At 31.7% G+C, this 21,987-nt stretch overlaps 1 protein-coding gene and 1 non-coding gene across 2 annotated transcripts; both read left to right on the top strand.

Moving 5' to 3' along the window:
- The first annotated feature begins 3,831 nt into the window (after positions 1-3,831).
- Positions 3,832-11,881, top strand: LOC120086736 (serine carboxypeptidase-like 40). Its single transcript, XM_039043522.1, has 6 exons — positions 3,832-4,531; positions 6,544-6,651; positions 7,417-7,691; positions 9,591-10,063; positions 11,187-11,292; positions 11,494-11,881. The coding sequence occupies exons 1-6, from the start codon at positions 4,111-4,113 to the stop codon at positions 11,653-11,655; spliced, it is 1,545 nt and encodes a 514-aa protein (XP_038899450.1). The 5' UTR covers positions 3,832-4,110; the 3' UTR covers positions 11,656-11,881.
- A 1,267-nt stretch (positions 11,882-13,148) lies between these two features.
- LOC120087472 lies at positions 13,149-13,312 on the top strand. Its single transcript, XR_005484612.1, has one exon. It is a non-coding gene; the product is annotated as a U1 spliceosomal RNA (small nuclear RNA).
- The last annotated feature ends 8,675 nt before the right edge of the window (positions 13,313-21,987 follow it).

The following is a 21,987-nucleotide window of genomic DNA, read 5'->3' as shown; positions in this document are numbered from 1 at the left end:
ATCTGACTTTTCCCGACGTCACATTTCGTCGGAAAAATGTGGAAAAAGCATCGAAAGAGCCTCTCCCAACAAATAAAAGGTCGTCAGGAGTTTGGTCAGGAGAAACCCATAGGGAGAGGATCTCCCGACGCACTTTAAAACTGCGTCAGAAGTTATTTGAGGAACTCCCGACGCACATATAGGGCGTCGAGAGTTCCCTGAATAACTCCCAACGCCGTTTTAAAGTACGTTGGGAGATCTTGAACTCCCGACAGTTGTTCTATGCGTCCGGAGTTCCAGAACTTCCGACGATTTTATTTAATGCGTCAGGAGATACAAGAACTCCCAACGCAGTAATATATGTGTGGGGAGTTCATTCATTAATTGAAAATTATTTTTAATCTATTGTTTGTAATTTTTTAAATTTTGATATGAAAACCTATAAAACATAGTAAACCAAATAAAGATTCACATAATTAAACAACGAAAATGAAGTCCATATTATAACAAGTAAATAAAAAATTACAATATCCAAACGAAATCGATACTAGAAGTTCATAAACATTCATATCACAAATACATAAAAGAAATAAAATCAAAACAACGTCTAGAACATGTCTCGAACACAACATTTTCAACAATTGTCTCAGCTCATCTCCGAACAATATTCTACAATAAAACAAAAACATTCAAATGTTATATCGGTAAATATCCACAATACGTTCAAACTTCAATACGGGTGGTCATGAGTCTCTACCCACCCCCACGACAAACATGTAACCTCTCAAACATAAAAAACACACAAAACAAGTAAACAATGATCAACACACATAAAACTCAAACTTTGTCCCCAAAATTGTTTTAATCCAATCTCAACGCACACCCCAACAACACATTAAACTTCATAAACATTCATAAACACACAAGAACTCCGAGTTCAAGGACAAGACGGGTGTAATGAAACTCTATACAAGAACTTCATAAACTTGAATGATAAATATGTGCATTAGTTAAAATTTAAAATTTGTATCAAAGTTGATATTATTGAAATCTAGTGAAATTGACACAATCTTTAACATTGTCTTTTTTTATTAATGGGTTAATTAATTGTAATATTTGTATCAAGTTTAGGTCTAATTTGATTAAATTGAAAGTCGTTAATAGAAATGGATACACACATTTGAATGGGTATGATTTTATACAAAAGGATGTGAAATAATGATTTAATAAATATACAAGATAAATAAAATGAGAATATTACCGGCGGCAGTGGTGGCTGAACGAGACGACGGCGGCGGCGGGACACTTGATTGCAGCGGCTGATCGAAGGGAGGAGTGGCGGTGGCGGCGGCAGAAAAAAAGGGGGAAAATGGGAGGGGAGGGAGAGGAGTGGGGGAGGGCGAACGGCGGCGGCAGCAGCAGGGAAGGAGAGGGAAAATGGGAGTGGGAGAGGGAGGGAGAGGAGAGGGGCGGCGGCGGCGGCGGTGGCGATTAAAAGATGGGAAAATGGGAGAGGGAGGGAGAATAGTAGGGAAGGAGAAGAGCCGGCGGAACGGCGCAGAGAGAGGTGGGGGCAGCGCTAGTTAGAGTTTTAGGGAAGAAATGGGGAAGAAGGGGTCTAGTTTACCTCTCCTGACGGCTAACGCATGGCGGGAAACTCCCGATGCCGGTTTTTGTCGGGAACTCCCGACGAACTTTTGTGGTGTTGGGAATTCCCCGAGAACTCCCGACGCTCGATTTAGGCGTCGAAAGAACTCATTTTTCTTGTAGTGTATAAAAAAAAAAAACAAAATGTTTTAATTTATATTTTCTTTTTATACATGTTTAGTCTATATATATTCTTTTATAATACATTCTATACTCCATTAAATAACCATTATTTTTTCTCACCCAACTTCCAAAATTTTCTTAATGTTTTTTCATGACTTATTTAAAAATTAAAACTTTCTTAGTCAATATTAAAGTTGTATTATTAAATTCTCTTTTAAAACTTTATGCGGTTGCACATAGTATCTCACTACTCTATTTCAAAAGTTATTCATGTTATGAAAATTCAAAAAAAAAAATATTTTAATTAGATGTGTATATTTCTAAGTTTTACACTCTATCATATAACATGTCTATTTACTTTCTTTATCTCCTATTTATGTTAGTTTATTGCGATCATATATACATTTATAAATAACATATGCTACATCTATATATAACTCTTCATCTTCTCTCTTATATTCTCTCATTTTTCTACCTATTCTTTTTTTCTTTAGCTCTCATTTTATAACGATTCAAATATTGTTGGATAGATTAGCCTAATTTACTGACTAAATATTTGATTATTATTAATTAAATTTTAAATATGGTTTAAATAACAAATTCTGTATAACAATTATAATATATAACTTATACTTTATTATATTGTATGCATTTTAATTTTAACAAAAATGAGATAGGATTAATATGAAATAATTTACCTATCATTTTCTCAAAATTAAACACTTCAAAAGTTAAACCAAACCAACTTGATTTCATTTATTTATACGATTTAAATCTCTCACATATACAAAGTACTAAAGTACTATAGAGTAATTAGAAATAAGAAAAAAGAAAAACAAAATACCTTTAGTCATTCATACACATTCTAAGTTCTATACCTATTGAATTTTCAACAATCATGATAATTGTTTTTATCTATATCATTATGTTTTACTATTGTACTGTATATCAATCATTTTTTTTTTTTACAATATGTGGATAAGGAATCCAACCTCCGACTTCGAGGTTAACAATATATCACTATGTTAGTTGAATATACTCATTTTGACAAAAAAAAAATAAATAAATTATAATTTACTAACATATAAATGGAACCAAAACTATCCGAAGTCGGTGAAATGTTAATCACTCATTCAAAAAAAAATAAAAAAATATTGAATGTGCATTTTATTCATGAATTTTTCAAATGTATATTTTTAGCCCTCAACCTAAAAGTGTGTGTTCAATTTTTGAATTTTCGAAATATACAATTATTTTAATCTTAAGTTTTTTAAAAACAGGTTAAATAAGTCCTGAAATAATAGTAAGTGTTTGAGATGTAAACTATTTTAGTTTGAGAATGAAATAGTAAACAGTAAAAAAAAACGATGAATGTAAAATGATAAAAACGATAGTAAATAGTAAATACTATAACAAATAGGGGGTTCGAAATAGTGTTTATGGTAGCTAATAGTATTTACTGAAAAAGAGGTAATTATTATAATCTTATGATAATTTTTGCCCTAAACACCCCTTTATATTTTAAATAACTATTTGGTTACATTTATTCTCTCTTAATTTTTTTTTCTAATTTAAAATATAATATAATTAATTGACGTAAAAAATTATTATAATAAACTAATTGAAGTAAAAAAATTATTTAAGAGACTTTTTAAATATATATTCTTAAAACTTCATACTAAAAATTCATTTAAAAAAGAAAAAAAAGTTCATACTAAAAATATACATTTACAGTTAGGAACCAAACACATTTTCTCTAAAAAATTCGGAACTAAAATAAAAGTATATTTTGAAAATGCTTCTATTCTAGAAAAATGAACATTTCAAAAAGATTATGTTTTTTTTTTAAAAAAAAATATAAATTGGAAATCAAATAAAATATGGATTGGGAAGGAAAATTCCATTTGCAGTTTTGGCATTTAAAAATTGGAAGGGATAAATCGGTTATTTCCAATCGTACGGTCCGGATTGTCGCATCAGGCATTAATAATTTGGTGTATGGATCCTTCCATTTTAATATCTTCGAAATTCACTCGGCATCACATGGCGCAACATGATTGGCGGTGACACAACATTTCATCTCTTCATCAATCATTTAGTTCATAATATATTAATTAATTAATTAATTTAAATTTTGTGTATTTTCATCAAATCCGACGTTCATGCTCGTCAAAACGATTCTTCAACTCCTTCATTGATTTTCGTCATTTTTAATTCCTTGTTTTTTTTTCCCCAAAGATTCTACAGATACTCATATTGCCTGGATCCAGAAATCCAAAACCTCCAAATAACCCAAATCTTTCCCCTTATTTAACTCCTCTCTTTCTCTCAATTTCAATTTCATCAGAGATCCATTTCGCAATGGCAATGAGAAATTCAGAATGCCGTACTTCAATTCTCCTCTGTTTCTTCTTCCTTTTCCTGTTTTCGGTTCAAATCGAGGCTAAGAATCAGAAGGAAGCCCTAGATGCTCTGTACAAAGCGAAATTCTTCAAGAACTCAAATAACGCAGCGGATGTTTCGTCGGAACTTTTCGTCTACAGTGAATCAGCGGCTGATCAAAACGCCGATGAGCTACGGAGCGTTGAGATTTACGATCAAACCGGAATGAAGCGGCAGGACAAAATCGAACGGCTACCAGGACAACCGGCGAACGTTAAATTGTCGCAGTACGGCGGATATGTGACGGTGAACAAATCCGCTGGCCGAGCCTTCTATTACTACTTCGTTGAAACTCCTCATAAAAAGAAATCGTTGCCGCTTCTTCTCTGGCTCAATGGAGGTACGCGTTTAATTGAACTTTTTTTTCATCAGATTGATCGATTTAATCGATTTTTTGAGTAGTGGTTCTGGTTTTTTGTGTTGTGGATTTCGATTTCTTTCAACATCCTATCTCCATTTTTGTCTCTCTCTCCAAATAATTGAGAGCAGAATGAAAGTGATGAAGAAGAAGAAGGAAGCTGTGATCAGTTTATTTCTTCACGTATTATTGGCTTCTTCTTCTTCCTCAGCCTTGATTAATTAAATGCCACGAGTTCGCAGTTCAGTTGCTTTTAATTCTTTTTATTTTATTAATTATTCTTTTTGCATAGCTTTTTATATAGATATTTTTTGGAAGGAAAAAAAAGGGGGAAATTGTAGAATTAAGTATAACTGTTTTGACTCCTCTCTCTGAGGAGAATATCTCGGCATGCATGGTGAGCTGTTTTTTATTTTTATTATTATTTTTTATTTTTATTTTTTTCTTCTTCTTCTTCTTCTTCTTTTCTCTCTCTGTCCCCCCAGTGAGCTGGGAGTTGCATTTATTTATTTATTGAAATGGAGATATTGTTATGTTAGATAGATATTTTCGGAAAAATTATAAAAAACTAAAAATATAGAAATATTTGAATTAGTAAATACGCAATCCATTAATTATTTATATTAATAGACATTTTGTACATGAAATGAAAAATTTTATGATTGAAACCGAATCATATGGATATAACTGTTTATTAATTTCATGATTTTTACTCCATGTTTTTTTTGTTGAAATATTTTAATTTTAGTATATATATAATTTTCAATATACCTATATTCAGAAAACTCAATTTTCAAAATTAGTTTAAAATATATTTCAAAAATTATTTTGAGTGGTTGTCAAAATACTCCACAATATATTCCAAATAGTATTCAAATGACCAGAAAATCCAAAATCCAAAATTATAAGGATTGGGTTAGGTCAGTTTTAATTTTAGGTTGTTGAGGTTGTTTTTTATGTTTTTTTCAGGTTAGGTCGGGTCCGGATTATACTTTTAAAACTCCAAATTGACTTAACCCAACTCGAATTTTTAATATATATATAACTCATAAACATTATAATTCATATATATTTTTTTGACTTTTTTTATGAAATTTAAAAGAGATATCTTGAACTTTGATATTTAACATTTGATTTTTACGAAATTTTAGGTTATTAATACGTGTTCTACACAAAATTAAGTATTTTACATTAATAATAATGTAAATAAATATATAAGGTCAAAATTCTGATTGGGTTGTGTTAGGTTGGAGACCCTATTCGAGGCATTCGGGTTATCATGGAATCACCAATTTGAAGATTGGTCAAAAAAATTCCACCAATTCAATCAAATATAATCTATATATTTCTTTTATATTTTTAAACTGAATTTGATTTATTGAAATTGATTTTGGTCGATTAAAAATATGTTTTCGAAATAAGCATATTCAAAATCAATTAAACCGGACAAAAAGGGATTCTTTTTATTTAGCTAAACTTGACAATTATTTTCACTCTCAGTTTTCTACCCATTTTAAAACTTATCTGTTCTTTTTTGAAACAAATGTCCTAACACAAGAAGCCAAATTGTACCCCACCCCCACCCAAGGAAAAGAGACAATGACAGATAAAAAAACATCTATTTATTGCTTAAATTAAAATATAAATTGCGTTATAACATGCATAATTTGTGAAGTTCATCAAAATGTATTTTTTGAAAGAACAAAATTGGTAAGTTTATCACTATTATTATATTTTAGCATTGTTATTGTATTTTTCTTAAATATATATACTCAACTCTATATATAAATACAGTTTAAATCATTGGTGCACATGAAGCCACATGGAATGTATGTCTAAGTTAAGAATAAATACCAGTAAATTAATGTCACATTAATAGATATAATTGACATGTATATTTTTTAAAAAAATAAAATTGATTTTTATTGTATATATATTTTTAAAAAAAAACATCATAGACCATGGAAAGATAAGATTATGGAAATAATGTGTAGGGCCTGGATGTTCGTCTCTTGCCTATGGAGCAATGGCTGAACTCGGTCCCTTCCGTGTTCGTAGCGACGGCAAAACCCTCTTCGAAAATCGGTTCTCATGGAATCACGGTACGGATTATTATTTTAACATTTATATATCTACTTTTTAATATTAACTCGTAAGATTATTTACCTCTCAATTTCAGTATGTGTTCTAAAGTTATTTTATTTTTGAAAAATTTGCAATATTATTTTAAAAAAAAAAATAAAAGAGATACGAAATGATAGTTTGAGGTCCCCATATTAGAATTTTACTCTATGATAACACTGCAACATTATGAAAGAGTGTAGCTTGTTATTTATTCTTTTTTAAAAATAATTTAAAACTTTTTCATTGTTTATAGATAGAAGTAGAACAAACTAATGATAACACTTTAGGCTTAACCATTTGTTTTTGTTTGTTTTGTTTTTTTATATATTTGAAAATTAAACTTATATCACCTTATTTACTCCCTTTTCAAAATTAAGTCAGATTTTGAAAATTAAAAAACCAAAAATTACATTTTGTTTTTAGAATTTGATTAAAAAGTCAAATTAGGTCTTTAACAAATGTGAATGTCGTTTATAGAATTTATGAGAAAACAAGTAAAATTTTTAGAAAGCTTTTTTGTGTTATCAACTCTTACCTAAAAGTAAAGAAAAGAGGTTTTTTAGGTAGTATTCTCCCTCCTATCCATGTGAAGAGCTTTGGGAGTATTTGGCTAAGTTTGTTGTTTGGTTTGTTTGTTTTTCTATAAAAATAATTGAGAAGTTTTGAGAGAAAATAAATATAAAATTTAAAACTAAAAATTAGAAAACAAAATTACAACTCGTTTGACTTGATTATTGTTGTAGCTGCAAATGTGTTGTTTTTGGAGTCACCAACGGGAGTTGGATTCTCGTACTCAAATACAACGTCGGATTACAAAACCAACGGAGACAAGAGCACGGCAGAAAACAACTACGTATTTTTGGTAAACTGGCTGGAGAGGTTCCCGGAATACAAGCACCAAGATTTCTATATCGCCGGCGAGAGCTACGCCGGCCACTACGTCCCTCAACTGGCTCACACCATTCTCTCACACAATAAGAAGGCGGGAAGAAATATTGTCAATCTCAAAGGCATTATTGTAAGTGCACCTCTCTCTCTCTAACTAAATAGGGTCCATTGCAAATCATAACATTTGAGAAAAATTAATACCTAACCTTGTCTACAAACAAGTCAACATCACTAGAGTTTTAGGGATATCCCTTTGTTTCAATCTTTAGAGTCTCAGATTACTAGGGAGATTAATCCATCTATTTTATCTAACTTTTAAAAGCAATAAATTCAAAAATTTTAAAAAATAATTATGATCTAGAATATTTTGTTTCCGTTCATATTTAATCGCATTGATTTTAAATATTTAAAATAGATGAATAAGACAAATTTTATATTTCTTAAGTAATGATTAAGTGTAAACAACGCATATGTTTCTCACTTTTTTACCATATAAAAAATTTTAAAAAAAATAAAACTACCACAAAATATATGTTATTTGACTATTTCTTTCCTTGGCAATTGAAAATTCAAATATCCGTAGGCACTCGCTGGTTTCATAATAATAGAAGTTTGCACTTAAGATTTAAGATCCATGGCGAATCATGAGAACACACAACTCCAACTATCACAATCTGACGTCAGTAATTAATAATTATCCACCAAAAAAAGTCCCTCGTGAGTCATGGGAGGGAGGAGGAGATTGCCCCACCGCCCAAATTATTGATTTCTTCATTCTAAAATTATATGTATAAAATATAATAATAATAATAATTAAAAATGACCTCAATTAAGTTCTAAATTTCCTTTTTAAAAAAATGACCTCTAAATTTCGTTATGCGATTACAGTCTTAGACTTTATTTTTGATCTATTACCATTCGAAGTTTGTGAAATTTTATAACTACTCAACCTCTCAATATTACTGATGTTGAGATGAACATAGAAGTATTGAATTTAACTGAAATAATCTTATAACTGTTTTGAGAATTTTAATTTTGAAAACATTACTTTATACGCTTCAATATTTTGTTTTTATATTAATTATATACTATGTGTTTTCAATTTTTCGATTTTTCGATTAAACCCATCCATTTCGAAAAAACAAAATAATTTTATAAATATATTTTTTAGTTTTCATATTTAAAAACGTGAAGGAAAACAGATAAAGAAAATAAAGAAACCAAAGGGTAGGAGAATCGAAAACTAAACTAATATTTTTCTTAGGGCCCCTTTCCTTTGACGGAAGGGTCTTCGAAACAACTTGTCCTCCATTTCTATTCCTCATTCAAACGTTTTATTTTTTCTTCCAACTTTTTAACTACTCGTTTAGTTTGAAAATATCTTTCCATCAATATTAACGGTCCAACAAATATAAAATCTCGCTTAAGATTTTCATTGTAGGTTCATTGTATATAGGAAACTAGATTCTTAGATTGACTTTAAAAAAAAGTGTACTTCAAAAAACTCATTTTTATTTAAACACATTTGATAAAAACGGTTTGAAACACACTTTAAAAACTATTTTGAGTTATTTTCAAACACTTTAATTTTTTTTCAAAATGACTTATTTTTAAAATTAAACACTTGAAAATATATTCCAAACACATTTTTGTTACCAATAATCTTATGGGGTTTGGAGTTTCAAAAAAAATATGCTTTATAACTCTTACACTATGGGCCTTAAGACTTCATAACTCTTGTCCTAAATATGGAGATTTAGACACCATTTGAAATGATTTTTTTAAGATATTTGGGATAAGTGGTTGAATTTGTTTGTTTTGATGAGTTGTTAAATTTAGGGTGTCTAATCGTAAGACTCAAATGAGTTAAAACAAAGTAATTTTTTTTTTTTAGTAGGATGTAATTTTGAGATTGTTAAAATTATTTTTATAAATTTTGAAATGGCAGAAAATGGTATAATATCAAAATATTCAAAACATTGAAAGTGACAAAAATTATTGTTTTACTACTTGTAATGGTTAATTTCAGATTGGGAACGCAGTGATCAACGACGAAACAGACCAATTCGGAATGTACGACTTCTTCGCAAGCCACGCACTAATCGCCGACAGAACCGCAGAGGACATAAAGAAGTACTGCAACTTCACGTCAGACGCGGCGGTGCAGAGGCCGGAGTGCATAGCCGCTTCGAACATAGTGGAGTTGAACACAGGCGTAGTGGACATCTACAACATCTACTATCCCTTGTGTCGGAACAGCAGCCTGACAAACGTCCCAAGGAAAGCGACGGTAATGAACTTCGATCCTTGCACCGATTACTACACCTACGCCTACTTGAATCGAGCCGACGTTCAGAAGGCGATGCACGCCAACGTCACCAAGCTTTCCTACGATTGGGAGCCTTGTAGCGATGTCATGAGCGGCTGGTCCGATAGTGCTTCCACTGTTGTTCCTCTGCTGCGAGAGTTCATGGCTTCTGGCTTACGAGTTTGGGTTTTCAGGTACCCTTTTTCTTTTCCTTTGATTTTGATTTTGCGAGTTTTTTAAGGGTTGTTTTGCTGGCTCATTTGATTTTTTTTAGCTTTTAAAAATTAAAGTCCCTTTGGTAATTATTTTTATTTTTAAAAATTAAAGTTCATGAATATTACTTCTATTTTAAAATTTATTTTTTGTTATCAACCTTTCACCGTTAGTTTAAAAAATCAAGTCAAATTTTGAGAATTAAAAAAAACTTTTAAAAGATTGTTTTTGTTTTTGAAATTTAGCTAAAATTTCAACCATTGTACTTAAAAAAGATACAAATCATAGTAAAAAATGTAGATGATATATAAGCTTAATTTTCAAAAACAAAAATAAGAAAATAAAATGGTTACCAAATGAGTCTTAAATCTATGAATACTATTCTATTTTAAATTTCTTATTTATTTTATACTAATATCTTTAAAAAAAATTGTAAAAACATGTTTTTATTTTTGAAATTTTGCCATGAATTTAATTCTCATGGTTACAACAGATCAAATCATAGTAAAATAGAGAAAATAGGCTTACTCTTTTTCAATAAAATAAAACTAAAACAAAATATATAGTTACTAAATGGGCTTGAGGCTTTCAAGTTCATGTTTAATATATTTCTAAATTTTTAAAAATGTTTAACAAGTTGTTTAATATATATATATTTTTTAATACATCTTTGAATTTTTAATTTTATGCTTAATGAAACTTTTATCTACGAAATATTTTTAAGAATTCACGGATCTACTAATGACACAAATGAAAACTTTTGAGTTCTATTAAATACAAAATTTAAATTTTATCATCTTATTAGACATTTAATTAAAGAAACCGAGACCTACTAGACACAAAATTAAAGGTTCAAATACTTAAAACAACCATCCTTCATATTGTTGAACAAAATAAAACAACCATATTGTTGTCTACATGGACCAATACAAAACAACCATCAAATATTTGAATCTCCAATTGTTGAACTAAAAATGATTAGATTTGTAATTTAAGCCTTTTTGTTTTAATGTTTTGGTATATACTTAGAAAAGAAAGGTTGTTTTTAGTTTTTAAGACCATCATAATTATTTATATCTTAATTATTTACAAAATTGGGTGCAGTGGTGACTTTGATGGGAGAGTACCCATTACTTCTACCAAATATTCTATCGATTCAATGAAACTTCCTGTGAAGAAATCTTGGTACCCTTGGTTCATTGCTGATGAGGTACGTACTTTCATTACTCTATTTCCCTCTTAAATTTTACCTTAACTTTCTGCATTCTACGCTACTAACTTTTTGGTACACATTTCTTAAACTTGTGTTTATAAACTGGTACATGTGTGAAATTCGGTATTTAAGCTATTTTAATATACAAGTAAAGAAAATAACTTTAGAAGTGAGTGAAATAGAATGTCGATTTTTTAGGTTGGAGGATATGCGGAAGTATACGAAGGGGAATTGACATTAGCAACAGTGAGAGGAGCAGGTCATGAAGTGCCAAGCTACCAGCCAAGAAGAGCACTTGCACTCATCAAACACTTCCTTCAAGGCTCTCCTCTCCCTTCTTCACATCGTCGTTCTACATAATCTTATTTATGTCAATATCTTTAAGTTACCATCCATAATATTTTTCAATTGTGGTCCTTTATATTATTTATCTATTTCTTGTTGCATTCCCTTTTCACAAACTTCATTGAGGGAATGTGATGGGATAATTCTTTTACCAATTTACTTTCTCAAGATGGATGTAGTAAGAAAAAATTATTAGTCAAGAAAAACTTATTAGTTATAATTGACTATTTTGATGAAAAAAGACTAATTCTAATGTCAAAATGCAATATTCATCATGGTAAAATTAAAAATATATATATGTAAGTTTTTTTTTTTATTTGTTGTCAACTATTAAATTATGTGATCAATATGAACAAAACTTTGTAGATAAAGTACCGATTATCATTTTCAAAGTCAATGATTCGATTTTTCATCCTTGTAATTGTTGAACTATATAAGCGATATGTGATATGACAAAATTTAAAAAAAAAAAAATCAAGTATTTTTACCTTTCACTTGTGATAACCATCAAACTTAAAAGGAATTATTATGCATGAACCTGAAAAAAAAAAAATTCAATATACATGCACAATACACAAGTTGATATAACCAAGATTATAATCCATCCAACTTTTATTCATAAAAAATTATATTAAGAAATAACAACTTTAAAAGCTGTCGAAAGCATTCAAATAGAATAATCCATACAATATATACTTATTAGAGCACGACTTTTGTAATATCAGTTAGTTTGTTGTTCTGTTGTAAATTTATTATTCTTGCTCCTGTAATATTGGCTATATAAAAGCCTTTTTCTCCAATTAATAAAATGATCAAGTTTTATTTACTTGTTATCTCAATATAGTATGGACAACATTACCTGAAAAAGAATCAACTTCGTGGAGAACTCTCGAATTTGACACAAGATCATAACTCTGTTACGACTTATTGTGCGAAACTGAAAACTCCGTGGAACCAACTTGCTTCCAACAGACCAATCTGTTCTTGTGGTCGTTGTTTGTATGGTGGAGTAAAGTATCCTATCGATTACTTTCAGACTACATATATGATGCTTTTCTTAATGGGCATGAATGATTTTTTTACTCAAATTCGTACTCAATTGCATCTCATGAAATCTGAGCATACGATTCAAAGAGCTTTTTCCTTAATTCTTCGAGAAGTTGAACAATGCACATCCATCTCTGTTTTTACTCCTCAAATTAACAATGCTGCCTTATTTGCGAAAAGTTGTTCACCTATTTCATCTAATTCATCCAATCTTATTCAGTCTACCTCACAAACAAATTGTGTAACCAAAAAAAAAAGAAAAAGGAGAAAAATGAATAATAATAATAATAATAATAATAAAAAAAAGGTCAGACAGGGAGGCTTAGTCGAGTAGGTGAAGAGAAAGCAAGGAAGTGGTGGGTTAATTTATTTGGAAGTTTTGGTTTGTCCCACATCGGTGAATGTATAAAAAGAGCAGCGGGAATGACGTATAAAAGGAAATGTAGGGAGAGCGTCGGAACATACTTACCTGGACGGGGCTTTTGGGCGATCAAGAAGATCCATAGCCTAGGTTGGTGACCTCCATTGCACATCCCGGAGAGGTACCTACCTTAGGTCTGTCCAATGTGGCAGAGCCTACGTCATAATTTGTGATAGTGGGGGCCTGCGTTCGCGCGGCCCCTATTAATTTGTATTTCAAAGTTTTCATCGTTATCTTAATTGATATTTGGTCAACTGCTTTCCGTTTTGAGTCTTTAAAAAGTCTGAAAATTCTTCTCACTTATAATATAATGTGTAATATATATTTATTCTAATTTTATTTAATCTAATGAAAGTTAGGGTTGAGTGGAGAGCAAGTGCCAGCGAATGAGGATGCTTGTGATGATATCAGTATCTTCTGTACAAAAACAAAGGCCGCCATTGCGGATGAGACTCTATTCATTCATGCTAATGAATGTTTCTCGAGGAATCCATTGGTCATATAACAATAGAACGGCCGTCTCCTATCCTCAAAGGACCACGTTTGAGGGCTCTCGCGACCGCATAAGATGCCATGGCAGGTATAAGAGAGGGACAACGACCCAGACCTGCAAGGAAAAACTGATGTATTCGGAAAATACTTGGCTTTTAGTGTGCGAGCCATCAATGACAAAACCCCAATCCTCTCTTTTCATTTTAGATAAGTCATATGGTTCCAGCTTAACCCAATGGGTTTTACTACATTTTTTCAACTCATTCTTACCCGAAATTTGCCATGATATGCGCGTAAGTTTTACCTCAAACTTCTTTTATAAAATTTTTCTAAGGATATCTCATAACCCAATTTCAGCAATGAAGATGCCTTCAAAATTTGGGGTGGGAGAGGTTTGAGCTAATGCGTTTGAACTAATAAATATCTCTTTATTACTAATAAATTCTTTTATAAACAAATTAAAATAATAAGAAATTACTCAAAGTTTTGTCCATTCTTCACCTAAAACTCCACCATTGCCACCACGTCTTCAAGCTTTTCTTTGGAGAATTATGAGTGAGAGCCCAATTTTCTTCTCTGGAAAAGAAGAAGAGAGATCACCACAATCGTGCAACCACATTAAAGTAGCACCATTTGAGCTAAAGGGAACAAGAAATTGTGACCTGCGGCTTGACATATTTTATTTCTTGCTTTCCATTAAATTTTCTTGACATTTTCCTTTTGTATTAAGTTGTAGAGATTGAAAAATTCTTTAACATTAATATGAATACAATGTCTTCTATATTCTATCCATCCATATTTCCTTTCATAAGCATGCAGGCTAAATTCTTAATGGGTTGAGGAAGATAAGCCATCATTTTTACTAAGTTGTACATAAATAGGCGTTCATCTTGTTTAATGCATATATAGTGAGTTGCTGAGATCAAATTGAGAGATTGGTCTAAGTAAAAAAAAAATAATAAGCTACTTGAGAGAGTATGTAATTATGGAACTCGTTAAACAAGGATAAAAGTGGCTTTAAAGATAAAGATAATTTGTTGCAATCAAAACTCATCGCATGTGATAGTTCTCAAAAAGAGCTATATTTGGGTCCCTAATTCTATCATTTTTTTTTTTAAAATTATCCATATGCTTTAAATGATCATTTTATAGCTAATTCTATCTTGAGGGCAAAATGAGTCATTTAAAAGAAAAACAAGCAAAATAAGAGTCAAATTGGAGTTTGGAGGGATCAAATATGAAAAAGACAGAAAAATTACCAAAATGCTACTCAGTGCAGCATCGCAATCTTATGTGCAATGTTGCTTGACGCTCTAAGGCAGAAAGAAAGTTTGAGGCATCCAAGTAGCGTCGCACCCTCGCTCAACACTGGCGCGAGATGCTTGAAGATAGTAGCATCAGATACAGGGCAGTGTCGCAACGCTGCGAGTTATGACAAAATTGTATGCAAATACACGTGCATGCCTCATCTCAAGCAAGCGTGGCAACAATGTCGCGCCTTTACTCTAATGCTCGAGGTCTGAAATCAGAGCATTGCAACGCTCATTGGAGTGTCGTAACGCCGTGACTATGATATAAAATCCATTTTTTTAGACTTTGCAGGGGAGACACGAAACCAGAGAGATTTTTTTAGAGCACCTTGATTGAACTCTGTGAATTTTCACCATTCTTTAGTTTCCGAAGCGGAAGCGAGAATGTCGGCTTGAGTAACTTTTCATTCAATTGTTGTAATTTTCTTTGATTGATTGTAGAATCAAGACGAAGGCTAAGGTAAACTTAATCTTGGAAAATAGATAGCTAGGGAAATTTCTTGAGAGTTTTGTAATTTTTCCTTATGAAATTTATAATTCTGGAATGATCTTTGTATGCATTTTTAGAAGAAATTGGTAGGGATGAACTGACGACTCGGATCTATTTATTTCTTGTTTGCAAATTTTACTTGGCTACTTTGCATAATGGTACATAAAGTTGCATGAATTAGATTTTCTTGTATAGGATAAAGACAATTTATGAATTCTTGCATGAGTGATCTAACTTAATTTCATCCAACAAATTGTTCTTTAAGTCTAGACTTTTCGGCTTAAAGTGTAGGGTGAAATTCCTAACACAGTGGAATAATATAGACCATTACTCGTTATTAATTCTAGTTATTTTGAAATACTAGTACATTAAGAAATTCCGATACATTACAAAGACCGAAAACAAAACTAAACAACCTATTGTAACATCATCCTAGGTCAAATATGCATAAATTTGTTTTAAAGAGAAAGGGAAATGAATCCTTACCTTTGTAGAACCGAATTGAAAAACACCAATACTCCTTTGGATAAAAATCAACACCACCAAGAAGCTACCTTTCTATTCTCTGAAAAACTTGAGGTGTGATTTTGTGGGAACAAAAAAATTGGGAAAAGGAGAAGGAGAATTTTGAGAGGAAAAAACTATAGAACCCTTCCGTGTTTCAATTTGCAGTCTTTTAACCAACAGGAGAGAGATGCAACGAAGGATAACCCACATCTCAGATAACACTCAATAACTCCTCTACCTGAGAGTTATTTATTTAATTAATTTAGTTGATAATTAAATAATAATTAATTTCATCTAATTTAATTAATGATTTCATTTAAGTTATATTAAATGAAATATCTCTCACATAATCTATAGGTTCAATTCAATTAATTAAATTAAATTAATAATTAATTCATTCTCAAATTAGTTAATTACCAAATTAAATACGAAATATTTAATTTAATCATATTCAATTGTATTTCTCTTATAACTTATAATTTTTTAATTCATATTAAATTAATATTTGAACTCTTTCAAATATTTAATTCCCCTAAAACATATCAAAAATTAAATTTAAATTATAAAAGTTAATAAAAATGTAAACTTTATATTATAATGTATCATTGTACATAATATTAGTTCCCTAAGTGAATTTGAACATTTCAAACTTTATTCAAGACATAGTTATATCAATTCCCTTTACGAGCTAGGAAGGGAACCTCATGGACCCACAAATCAGAAGCTCCAACGTTATGAGATGAATTGGCTAAACTCATTAATGAAATTAATCAATATTCGTTAACTGTGGGTACACTCCACTAAAGACCCACAACTGCACTATTCTCACTGCATATATATATTTCTATGTTCATGAATATAGACTAATAGCAGTAAATTAGTTCTTCACGAGTGTTCGTAATACCAGCCGAGTCAAATTACCGTTTTACCCCTGGATTACCTCAGTATCCTTAAGTACTAATGCTCCTCTAATGAAAAACCTGTTTATAGTCCAACCATTAAACATAAACCCTCTTGGGCTATTGAGAGAGTAGGGCCATTTTTTCTAGTCTCGGAAACATCACTTAAGGGAACACTTATCTACTTACCCTAAAGTTGGGAAGGAGTGAAATCTATCTTGTATTATTATGTTTCCACCTCCCCACTCAGTCTTTGTCCCTAAGATGGTAGGCATATTGAGTCGGTGAATTAGCCACTCACCCATACAAATCAACGAACAATCTCTCATGAAAATGAGTTCATAATACACTCAAGATCAAGACTAAGTTACCTAGGTCATCCTATTGAAATAAAAATCTAACTAGTCAACGATGTTATATCTAGTAGTTATTATTTCAAAGTCCGGTTTTATGCAAATTCATTGCATAGGATACCCTACTTGCATGTCACTTACACGAACGTGTTGGATCATTGCGTTTGTATCAAATACAAAGTAGGTCATATCCATATTACCATTTCAATAATGCCTTTCTCAATGGAACGTTGAAGGAGGATGTTTATATGTGCCAACCGTTGGGGTATGAAGATCCTTCTACACCACAACATATATGTAAGTTGAATAAAGCTATCTATGGACTTAAGCAGGCTTTGAGGGCGTGGAATGATAAGTTGCATTCTTGTTTGCTTTGTTTCGACTTTCTTATTAGTCGATTGGACTTCTCTCTGTTTTACTTGCGACGGGGTTCCTCTATTACTCTCTTGTTAGTCTATGTGGATGACTTAATCCTGAGTAGTAACAATACTTATCTCATTTCTCATCTAATACGAATTTTGAAGTCCCAATTTGCTCTCAAAGACTTGAGAAAACTAGGATATTTTCTTGGAATACAGGTGACATATGCACCCAACGATATTCATCTCAGCCAGGAAAAATATATTCATGATTTGTTAGTGAAGCTCAATCTACAAAATATTAACCTCTATCTTTCTCCAGTAGTCCTTGGCAAATCATTCTCTTTATGAAGGTACTACGATGTCAGATCCTTTGCCTTATTGAAGCACGATTAGGACCCTATAATATTTAACTAACACTCGTCCGGATATAGTCTATATTGTCAACAAACTTAGCCATTTTTAAAAGTCCCCACCAACGTCCACTGGCTTGCTACGAAGCGTGTACTTCATTATCTCAAAGGTACTTCTGATTATGGCCTTCTAATTCAGTTGAATGATTCAATTACCATCACTAGTTTCTTGGATATGGATTGTAATGGTGAGCATGGATGGCCGAAAAATCGAGCTGAACGATCGAAACTGACCGTACCGAAGGTTGGAGGTTGTTTTTTTTCCAAAAACTGATCAGGGTCGATTTTAAAAAATTCCAGTAAAAAAGTGAACTGAATCGACCGACATTTCACTCCGAATTGCCCGATTCCGACTGAACCACCCATTTATTATTTTACTATAAGTATACTTTTAACTTTATTATAAATAATAAAATAAAATATTCTAAAAAATAAAAAAAAATCCTTCTTTTTAAATATCTTAAAGATATTTTCACTCTCCTTTTTAAATCCTAATTTTGTATTGGAATTTTCTATTAGTATTAATTATAAATTATGTTGGAATTTTATAGTTTGCATGACCATTTTAGTTTAGGTATTATTTTAATGGATATTTGTTTGAAGTAAACTAATTAGAATAGAAAAATTATGAGTGTAGTGTAAAAAAAAAAAAAAAAATTTATAAGTTTAAATGAGGGCTAGAAACTGATACCGGAAAAAGAAGAAAAAAAGGTCAAAACTTAAAAAAAAAAAAAAAGGATAGTTTAAACCGAAACCGATCGACCCGACCCCAAACCGACTAATAGATTTAAGCAAATTTTTTTTATGAGTGGTTTTGACTTTTGTAAATCAAAGAGGGTGGTTTCGATGGTAGTTTTCATAGAAAACCGACCCCGCCCGACCGGTGCTCACTCTTAATGGATTGAGCTGCCAGTGTCAATGATCGAAAGTCAGTTGCTGCTCATTGTGTTTTTCTTGGTTCCTCTCTAGTTTCTTGGTCCTCCAAGAAACAGACCACCGCAGTTCGTTTAAGCACTAATTCGGAGTACCGTGCCTTAGCTCATGCCTCTGTAAAAATCATTGAAGTTCAAATTTTGGTAGCTAAAATTGGCTTTCCTTTGTGTCACACTCCTATTCTTTGGTGTGACAACTTGGGAGCTGGAGCTTTGGCAGCTAATCTGGTATTCCATACGCGCATCAAGCACATTGAGATTGATGTGCATTATGTCTATGATTAAGTTCTCCAAGGTCTTCTTGAATTACGGTATGTTCCTTCTAACGAGTAGCTTGGCGATTGTCTAAAGAAGACTCTTACAGTCAGTTTTCATATTTGCAAAACAAACTCGAGCCATTTTTCTTACCTTCTCGTTTGAAGGGGGATATTAAGGATGCTAAATGTATAAGTCAGCAGAGTCAACTATGTGACTCATCACCAAGTGGCAGCTGACGTGGAGCCAAAAGAGTAGACGACCCTATGATATTCTAGAAGGGTTCGTCGTTTCAATTTTGTTATTGCTCACCCAATTGGATTGCTCCACACCACACTGTTTGGCTATAATATTCTCATTTATTATTCTTTTGCAATTGGGAAAAATATTCTCGAATTGTGTATATATTATGTGCCTGTTCTTCTCTTCAAGATGTGATATAACAAAGAAATAATCGGTGAAAGAATTCTCGCTAGTAATATTTTTTTGTTTTGTTATTTACTTCTTAGTAATATTTTTAAAAATTAAGCCAAACTAAGAGAGGTCAAATGTTTGAATATTTGACTTCATACTGTTAAACTAAAAACCAAATAAATTTGTAATTCTAACATTTTTGTTTCAATGTCTTGGAATATACTTTAAAAAATATTGTTTTTAGTTTTTATGATAATCATAACTATTGATAGGAGAGTACCTATTACTTTTACCAAATATTCTATCGACTCAATGAAGCTTCTAGTGAAGAAATCTCGGTACCCTTAGTTCATTGCTAAGAGGTACGTACTTTCATTGCTCTATTTCCCTCTTAAATTTTACCTTATCTTTCTATATTCTACTCTACTAAGTTTTTGGGACACATGTCTTAAACTTGTGTTATAACTAGTTACATTTGTGAAATTCGATATTTAAGCTATTTTAATATAGAAGTATAGCAAATAACATTAAAAATGAATGAAATAGAATGTTGATTTCAATTTTTGATATTTAATGTTAAATTTTTAGGTTGGAGGATTTGCGGAAGTGTATGAAGGGGAGTCGACATTGGCAATAGTGAGAGGAGCAAGTCATAAACTGCCAAGCTACCAGCCAAGAAAAACACTTGCACTCATCAAACACTTCCTTTAAGGCTTCTCTCTCATATTTTCACATTATCGTTGTCATAATCTTATTTCCATCTATAATTTTGAATTATACTACAAGAAATCGCACTTCTCTCGACGCCCCAAATCATCGGGAAGGAGTAGAAACTGCATCGGGAGATCCTCTCCCGATGACAGATGGATCGTTGGGAGTTTGGTCAGAAAAAATCTATCAAGAGAGGATCTCCCGACGCATAAAACAGGCCGACAGGAGTTCTATAAACTCCCGATGCACTGTTTTATGTAGAACTCTCGACGGTCTGTTTTGTTTGTTGGGAGTTACGAGAACTTCCAACGCGGTAAAATACGTGTGGGGAGTTCCTTCATTAGTTGAATATTGGCTTTTAAATTTTTTTAATTTATAATTTGTAATTTGTTTAAATTTGAATTGAATAACATGTAAAGCATTATTAACCAACCCAAACAAATTCACATAATAAATAAAACAAAGAAAACGAAGTCCATACTATAACAAATAAATGAAAAGTTACAAAATCCTAAAATAAAACAAAGTTGATACTAAATAAAAGAAATTTGTTTTTAGAAATACATGGAAGAAATAAAATGAAAACAATATCAATAAATACAGAAAAGAAAACAACGTCTGGAACACAATATCTTGAACAATCGTCCAACCTCATCTCCAAACAACATCCTACAATAAAATAAAAACATTCAAATGTCATAATCTTTTACAAACAAGAACAATTATAACCGAACGAACACCCCCCCCCCCCCCCCCCACAACATGTTCAAACTTCATAAACATCCATAAACACACAAAAACTTCAAGTTCAACGGCAGAACGAGCAAAACGAGTCTAATCAAACTCTACCCACCCCCACGACATTCCCACGCTCATAAACATAAAAAACACACAAAAACCTACAAGTTCAACTCCAAAACGATTATAATCGAACTCTACCCACCCCCACAACATATTAAAACTCCATAAACAAGAACGAACATACGTAAACTCGACCCACCCCCCACAACACATTCAAACTTGATAAACATTCATAAACACACAAAAACTCAAAGTTCAACGACAAAATGAGCAAAACGAGTGTAATCAAACTCTACCCACCCTCCACGATAAATGTGAAACTTCTCATAAACATTAAAAAACACACAAAAGCCTACAAATTCAACTCTAAAACGATTATAACCGAACTCTACACTCCCACAACATATTCGAACTTCATAAACAAGAATGAACACATATAAAACTCAAACTTTCTCCCTAAAACAATCTAAACCAAACTCGACCCACCCCCCACAACACGTTCAAAATTCATAAACATCTATAAACACAGAAAAACTCCAAGTTCGACCCACTCCTACACATAATAACGACAAAAAACACATTAAAATCTAGTTGTTTGACTACCATAACTGCAAGATAGCCAATAATTCTTTATCATAAACTACTAAGACAAAACTACTTTGTTACCATAACTGCATGATAGCAACATATTAGACAACTAAATAATGAAGTAATTATAATTAATTTGAGGACCCTTCTCTCTATGATCGTATCATGTCTTCAATAATTTTTTTTTCATTTCTTCCATTTGTCTTGCATGACCCTCTTTCATTTGTTTTTGAATGTCTTCAAGTTCCTTAATCATTGACTGAGATTGTTCGAAATTGGCTCTCAATTCCCTCACCTTCCTCTCCGTTCCTTGAGTAGATGACGAACTTGATGAGTTGCTGCCCTTTCTTGACTT

This window comes from Benincasa hispida, chromosome 9 (genome assembly GCF_009727055.1).
Source record: "Benincasa hispida cultivar B227 chromosome 9, ASM972705v1, whole genome shotgun sequence".
NCBI lineage: Eukaryota > Viridiplantae > Streptophyta > Magnoliopsida > Cucurbitales > Cucurbitaceae > Benincasa > Benincasa hispida.
The sequence above is the reverse complement of the archived record's forward strand: the minus strand, read 5'-3'. Positions and strand labels throughout refer to the sequence as shown.

Excerpts from the sequence above, each read along its gene's own strand:
- LOC120086736 (XM_039043522.1), top strand. The coding sequence starts at position 4,111 with ATGGCAATGAGAAATTCAGAATGCCGTACTTCAATTCTCCTCTGTTTC. Across the intron at positions 4,532-6,543 it reads TCTTCTCTGGCTCAATGGAG|GGCCTGGATGTTCGTCTCTT; the intron begins GTACGCGTTTAA and ends AATAATGTGTAG. Across the intron at positions 11,293-11,493 it reads CTTGGTTCATTGCTGATGAG|GTTGGAGGATATGCGGAAGT; the intron begins GTACGTACTTTC and ends TCGATTTTTTAG.